Source organism: Limulus polyphemus, unplaced genomic scaffold (assembly GCF_000517525.1).
Source record: "Limulus polyphemus unplaced genomic scaffold, Limulus_polyphemus-2.1.2 Scaffold1641, whole genome shotgun sequence".
NCBI classification, from domain to species: Eukaryota; Metazoa; Arthropoda; class Merostomata; order Xiphosura; family Limulidae; genus Limulus; species Limulus polyphemus.
In genome coordinates, this window is record NW_013667251.1 from 247,227 (window position 1) to 255,512 (window position 8,286).

The window sequence follows — 8,286 nt, forward strand, 5'->3', positions numbered from 1 at the left end:
GGAAACAATGCCTCTGTAGCCTCAAATAATATCAAAAGAGTTTATGGAAATGTTTTGACCGTTCATAAGTGTCAAAGATGGTTCAGCAAATTTCGTTCAGGTGACTTTAGCCTTAAAAATTGTGAAGGCAGGGGACGACATGTTGGGATTGATATTGATGCTCTGAAGATGCTTGTTGAGTCTAACCCAAGGCAACACACTCGTGAAATGGCCCTGAAATTGCATGTCTCTCATAAAACAATACGCAAACACCCAAATAAGAATTGAATGCAATATAATCATTACAGGTTTTAGAGTTCTTGTACACTAATTCATAACATTAAAAAACGTTCAGACCATAAATATTGCTGTAGTAACAAATGATCTGGTCAGTTTGTTTGGTTACATTGTCTTTATTAACATACAGTGGTTCTTATAAAATAGTATAGTAACTATGGTATAGGCAACTAGAAGGATAAATTCGTGGGCTCTAGCTGGTCCAGCTATGGTATAGGCAACTAGAAGGATACATTCGTGGGCTCTAGCTGGTCCAGCTATGGTATAGGCAACTAGAAGGATAAATTCATGGGCTCTACCTAGTTGGCCTACTTAGTCTACTTTTGGAAAATATAAGCGAATGAAGTGGACGCTAAATGATCTCGTACATCTAGGCACATGATTGTATAAAGTCATAAACAGATCAGCCTATGGGATACACAGTCGGATATAGTGAATCCTAATTAGTCTAGCTATGGAACAGACAACGAAATAAAGTGGACCTTAACTGGTCTAGAGAGTCTTGCTAATGGATACACAACTGGATAAAGTGTTTGCTGGTTGGTCTAGTAAGAATAGACAACTGAGTAAAGTGGACTGTAATTGGTCTAGTGAGTGTAAATAACAGATAGACAATTGAATATATAGCTGGATAAAATGGACCCTAATTGGTCTAGTAGGCCTAACTAATAGATACAGTTCAATAAAGTGGATCCTTATTGGTCTAGTGAGTCTAGCTAATAGATAGACAGCTGGATAAAGTGGACTATATTTGGACTAGTAAGACTAGCTAATATGTATAGAGTTGAATAAAGTCGACACTAATTGTTCTAGTAAGTCTAACTAATGGATTGACATCTGAATAAAATGGACCCTAGTTGGTCTAGTAATTCTAGTTAACGGATAGACAACTGAATAAAGTGGACTCTAACTGCTCTAGTGGGTCTACCTATGGATAGACAACTGAATAAAGTGGACCCTGATTGATCTAATGAGTCTAGCTAATAGACAGACAACCGGATAAAGTGGACCCTAATTGGTCTAATGAGTCTAGCTAATGGATAGACATTTGGATAAAGTACACCCTAATTGGTCTAATATGGCTAGCTAATGAATAGTCAACTGAATAAAGTGGACCATAATTGGCCTAGTGAATCTAACTAATGAATAGACAACTGGATAAAGTGGACCCTAGTCAGTCTAATGGATCTAGCTATATATAGATAACTGAATAAAGTGGACCCTTATTGGTCTAATAAGTCTAGCTAATGGATAGATAACTGAACAAAGTGGATCTTAGTTGGTCTAGTGAATCTATCTAAATAATGGATAGACAGTTGAATAAAACAGACCGTAATTGGTGTAGTGAGTCTAGCCAGTGGATACACAATTGGATAAAGTGGGCGTGTATCTGCTGTGTCCACCGAGAGCAATCGAACCTTTGATTCTAGCGTTGCAATTCCGTAGACTTACTGCTATCCCACCAGGGGACATGGTCTAGTAAGTCTAGCGAATGGATAGGCAATTGAATAATGTGGACCCTAATTGGTGTAGTGAGTCCAGCTAATGGACAGACATCTGGATAAAGTTGACCCTAATTGGTTTAGTGATTCTAGCTAATTGATAGACAACTGGATAACGTAGACCCTAATTGGTCTAGTAATTCTAGCTAATGGATAGATAGCTGGATAAAGTGGGTGCTGGTTGGTCTAGTAAGTCTAGCTATGGGATACACAAGGATATAAAGTGGGAACTGGCTGGTCTTTTACATTATGTAAGTAATTAGTGACACTTATGTTAATCTACAACTTGAACGAGGTATTAGAAATTCTTCAGATACAGGAAATATGTTTAAAAAGTTTGACGCAGTACAGATGTACTGCTTAGTTGTGTAATAAATCTGTTACCACCTGATAATACTCCATTATAACTCTGTAACAAAATTAATATCCTAAACCTTTAACTTTCATAGAACTGTTGAAATCACCCACGCTTACAGAAAAGTTAATCATAACGCTATAATTTAAAATATGAATTGCTGGGATGTAGCGATTTACGTGTGGGCGAGAGAAATCCTGTGTGTCAGTGCCGCGGTAACTGGTATAGAAAATGAGTTTGCTACCATGGCGACCGTACAAATATGATTCAATCCACTCAAAAACATTTTATTTTTTTTGTTTAAAAACACCAACGACGTGCCGATAAACATGCATATAAGCAAGAAGAAGAGACACCAAAATAGTTACTCTTACGTAAGTATTCTTTTCTCAAGTGTAACTTGTTGATTTTGTTTTGTTCGTAATTAAGCACCAAGTACAGTGCTCTGCCCACCACGGGTATCGAAACCCGGATTGTAGCGTTGTAAGTCCGCAGACATACCGCTGTGCTACTGGGGGGGGGGGGGCATGTAACTTGTATGATGCCATAAAAACAAACACAAAATAATAAATGAAATCAATTGGTTTAAACAAAACATAATCGGTACCACGTGACCACTAGGTGCCCACGGTGTTGGAGTTGCTATTATCTTCGTAGTCAGTGTGGTATGTGTTCTGGGGGAGTGTTAATAGCAGAATTGTTTCTCACACGAAGCTTTGTTTGTTATTAAGCACAAAGCTACACAATGGGCTATCTTCGCTGTGTGTGTATCAAGGGTATCGAAACCCGGTTTTTAGCATTTTAAGCCTTTAAATTTACCGCTGAGCCACTGAGAGCTACATGGAACTAGTAACGATATCTAGCTGTTGCTTACATGTGGGTCAGCGGTACGTTTACGCACTTACAACGTTATAATCCGGGGTTTGATTCCACATAATAGACAGAGCAGATTGTTCCTTGTGTAGATGTCGCTAAATCAGAACAAAAAATAAAAGTTTAGCAGTTATCAGACGTAACTTGCGAAAAGAAAATGTTGCAGACACGACAACTATATTGAATTTTATCGTTGCATGTATGACAACGTGTAAAAATACAACAAACTTACATAAAATAAGAAATACTAAACCTACACAATTATCTGTAAGTTAATGCACAAAACTGGGATTGTAAAACACAACTTCAACTCCGTCTCCATGAAAACGCGTGATATTCCTACTGAAATAAAGAATACGTGCAATTCTACAAAGGAGGAAATATTGAACGCATGTCTATAACTTTATGACCAGTCTTCAATCAGGTGTCTGTTCACCCATAACCATTACAAAGCCAGGTTGACACACCGGTTTCATAAAGAGTACAGCGTTGGCCACGTTTGATTATTCTAATATATAATATGTACTGATAGTTAAAGCATGTGAATTGCTGATAATAAGTCCCTACATGGACAAAGAGGTATATAAAAACTATTAACTAAAAACCAGAAATTATCATTACTTTTGTTTTTTGCTATTGAAGAATTTCATCTCGCGATTTTCATCACACACTAACTATTAAGCCTAGAATGATTTAATCTAAAAGCCTGTTCTTTTACGATACATATTTCAAAGTATTCGGATCATCAAGTAATTGGAATAGTCTATAATTACGCCATAAGCTGAAAACAGATGCTCGCGTAATTATACATCCTTGCTGCCAGCCTAAAGAACTACTTGCACACGTATCCATGTCATTCCACATTAAAAATAATCCCACTACGATTCTACTGGGATCTACATGCGCTGGTTTAAGAAATTCTATTTCACGTATCCCAGTCCTTCCTCAGCAGCAGGAGAAATATGCATCGCGACTGGTCCTGTGGTGTCTGAACAAATTCCTATTCTACCTACCCTGACCATTCTTCGATTGCATAACTTTGCGTTGTAATCAGAGTGTACCACAGCTACTTGAACCTTCTGAATAAATAACGTACACATCTTTCTTTCCTAAAAACACAATCATTCTTTGAAATATTCAATTTCACATTTAAAGACCCTGAAAAAGAAAATGAAATGTTAAACAAACAAGTTTCGTATAGAGTCTGATTGAATATATCTATTTTGTAATACAATTCAGGTCGTTGTTCTTACGCCAACTACAACATACAATCGTTGTAAGTGAAGAAGTGGAAAGAGTTCAGAATGACCTTTACAACATCGCATTATCCAAACTACAACTTCAGTATTATACCAACAATCTGTTGTCAGCTCACGTACAAAAACCTACGAGTTGAACTCCACGAAAACACTTAAGTGTCAGATTTCAAGGAAACACCTACGTTACATGTTTGTGAAGAAAAGATATACCCGAGAGAGCACCATAATTTATGAAGCGATCCAATTTTACTCATATTTTAACCAACTGCAATAATTCCCCTACAGCATCCAAAACTCGACACTTTAGTATACGTCCTGTCGAATTATCTATCATTTCTCCCTAGCCGTAATCCATTGATCCTTCTACTTGCCCAACTGTTTATTTCTATCATATTCGTCTACTTACTTCAATCCATCTGTCTATTTGCCTGACTATCTATCTAATTATGTATCTCTGTTTCAGTATGATGAAGAGAAATCATTCTGTTTTATCACTGACACTGTGTATCGTCACCCACTCTACGCACCAAACGTTATATGACTTGGGAAGTTCATCCTCTTAAAGAGAACAGTTTGAAGCTCTGCAGATTAAGGAATAATTTATAAGTCACGAAGTCCTATGGCTCTTACATTACATCCATCAAGTATTGCTTTACGATAAAAACTCTTCAACTAATCCAATCCCTTGGTTACAGTCTTGGAGCATATACTTTTTATAAGAAAACAAAAGAAAGCATTTCTAGAACATAGCCTTAATGCGTCTGTTTTGTAGAACAGGACACACCTTTGGCCGGTTCGATACGGGAAATAGAAGCAACTGTATACCTGACTTTAATAAGGAGACTTATTAAATTATGAAATAGCTGAGGAGGAGACATCACACGTATTTTGATGTTATCGTATACGATACGTACGTCTTAGAAAAATGTTAATAATTTACTCGTATCTCAGCGATATGTTCATGACTAAAACATAAGTTATTAAGATTAAAAACAAAGACTTCAATCAAATACATGCTTGATAAATGTGGGGCGCAGGTACAGCTCAGGATTTCGGAGTTGGCGCACTAGGTTCGAGGCTGTGCGATACGAAATAATATTCCCAGCATTTTCAGCTGTGGGTGCATTATAAGAGTGACAATCAATCCCTTAACGTGAATTGTGGGAGGTATCATGCTGCTAACTGGCTACCTTCCCTCTGGTCAGTAGTTCCAAATTGGGAACGACGGCTGATAGCCTTAATAATTTTGCCATAAGTAAAAATACATCTTTGAAAATTATAGTCTTAGATTTCTAGGTCAAACTTTGGAAGCTATCTGGTGGAAAGACTGGAAAATAGTTAGTGAACTATTAAAACATTCTTAAACGAAGGAAAATGTGACCTTGTTTCATCATTATTTAATCTCGTTGTGTTAAAACGCGGTAACATTATTCAGTTTTGTTTTAACGATCACAGAAATTACATTACAATATATATATATATATATAATTCATTATTTATCAGCAGTGACTTTGTTAGAAAATGTAATGATTCGTTATTTATCAGTAGTGACTTTGTTAGAAAATGTAAAAAGAGCTCCATAACTGATTACCACAGTGATTGAGTTACCACATGTAAAGTAGCCTAATTACTTATCAATACAGCAACTGGGATATAAAATCCATCAACTATTTTCTCTTATGATAATTTTACGTCGGTATGATACTCAACCTGCCAGTTCATTGTACAAAATCCAGATCCTAGAGAAGCTTATTAGCCCTACGACTGACGTTCTTGGCGGTTTAACATAAAAGGTTTTCATGATACATGCCAATCAACCATCTGAACTCTGAGATGATGTCAGCTTTATAAAATCTTCACTTTACTAGACACATTTCTATGCAGGTACTTTAGACATACTTTACAGAACTAGCGTTTTTAATTAGATAACTATGTGCATAAAAATACCATGAAAATAAACAAAAACAACAAGAAATCAATAACACAAAACAGCTCTGAAGAAAGTTCTGAACAAAATAAAGTAAACCTATATAAATACTTACAGATTATTTGAATTTACGTATTTAAATATCATATGCTTAAAATATGATGTGTGTACAGTATTGAAAATTGAAAAGCTTTTCGTGTATTCTACAGTGGCCTTTGAATAACAAACTGTGTGACTTGTGTTATCGATTTCTTATCTCACTCGCACCCTATATAAAACAGTGGTTTTGTTATTCAATGTAAGAAACCGATAACAGTTTCACTTGCATTCTTTCATTAGAATGTTTTCGAAAATTTCTCAACAACTGTCCACTTAAGTGACTATATATACATACACATATTAAAATGCTTACTTACCATCAGCCGAGGTAGGGGGGGCCACTGAGTAAATTAGGAATAGGAAGAGAGAAAATGCCTCTATGTTAGGTAACATCTTTAAAGATGATACGATGGAGACTTGTTATGTCAGCCTGAAACCTAAAACAAAAACCAAAACCATAGAAAGAAAAATCGTGACAAAGTGTTCACAGGTTAACTTATACGTAAATAATAATAATAATATTAATATATATAAAGGTGTATGGATAAATCTTTATCAGTAGATATTGGCGGATGGTGTGAATCCCAGTTCTTGCTCACTGAAACATCCGGAGGATTTAATGAAAACGAAACACCTTACCACAACCTGGCGAAGAGGCGGTTTTCTTTTTGACTACCAGATCACACAGATTAAAAGTAATTCTAAAATATAAAACCCTGGTTTCACCTCATGAACCGAAACACTCCCGAGTTGAAGATCTGTTTTCACGCTGGTTCATTACGCACAGTATTTTCTGGTTACAAGAATAATTCCACGTTTCATATTCCATATTATATTACACATATTGAGCTACACAAAGATGATGCACCTTTAAGGAACACAACACCTTTTACAAGCATGTAATGCTTATTCAATCTCGAGGGCACGCAATGGCCTCACGTGTACCATCGTTGATGAACCCGGTTTCAATCTACAACGCTGCTGTCACAATCAATCCTAGTAAAACTAGCTTCAAGACACGTTGATCAGCTAGTAAGTTTCAATTTTTATGACAATATTATCTGAGACAAGTTTCTGAAGACGTTTTTATAGTACTGGACACCTTTTGTTTTACTGGTCTTTATTTTTCTTGTACGCAGCACTCATCACGTGAAGGGAGAGTACGAAAGTTTTGTTCATCAAACGTTTAAGATAATGTGAGTAAAGTGTAAAAGACTACAAATTATAAAAGTGCCCAGCAGATGTCCCAGTCTATGAACCACGATATACATGTTATATATATATATATATATAAATAAATCAGGCATTAGTAAATACTACAAAACTTTAAACCACTCATTGCAAAGATTTAACCGCACTGCATCACGGGATATTACAAACGGCTATCGCATTACACAGAGTATTTCTGAATCACTCTAACACTCTTACGCACTAAAAAGGGATTTTTCACACTCATGACCCGTCCGTACACTGAAATCTTTCTCAAAGCTCATGACTTAATATACGCATGCGCATAAACGATTCCGTGGAACATCGTCAAACGTCTATCCATAGAATACTAGTATTAAGTCCCGTGCCTTCTCCCATACAGTCTCACCAGCGCACACGGGACATCACGTGGTGAAAGAAAGCGGCCAATCAAAAATGTCAATGCGTCGTTATGGTAACCTTAACAATGCAGTATAGGGCAAAAACAGACTATTAGATGGAAAGCACGCAAGCAACACGCCCCGAGTAGACATTACGTGATGAACTAGGCATTGATCTGAGTCCTAGGCATGAAATCACCACCGTGAAACTCACACGAACACCTGCACGTGGGAACCTGACTAAAACCTGTTAGAGTACTTGGGAAAAGTGAAACATGCTACGTTAAGATTGCCTACCAAAGCATATAACTTCAGATAGCCCTTTTTAAACCACTTGTTGAATTCATAGGTGTTAGTCTGATATACATTTACAGGGTGAGACAAAATATGCTGCCCAGACCAGAAA

General features: G+C 36.6%; 1 protein-coding gene across 6 annotated transcripts in view; it reads right to left on the reverse strand.

Moving 5' to 3' along the window:
* Positions 1-6,911, reverse strand: part of LOC106464407 (tyrosine-protein phosphatase Lar-like) — a 129,545-nt gene extending 122,634 nt beyond the window's left edge. For 2 of the 6 annotated variants that reach the window (XM_022392100.1, XM_022392103.1), the window contains exon 1: positions 6,609-6,908. In XM_022392100.1, the coding sequence (XP_022247808.1) occupies positions 6,609-6,684 (76 nt within the window). In that variant the 5' untranslated portion in view covers positions 6,685-6,908. Of the gene's footprint in view, positions 1-6,608 lie in introns of all 6 variants that reach the window. The other 4 variants (XM_022392101.1, XM_022392099.1, XM_022392102.1 and 1 more) reach the window with 4 other exon arrangements.
* Between the last annotated feature and the right edge of the window lie 1,375 nt (positions 6,912-8,286).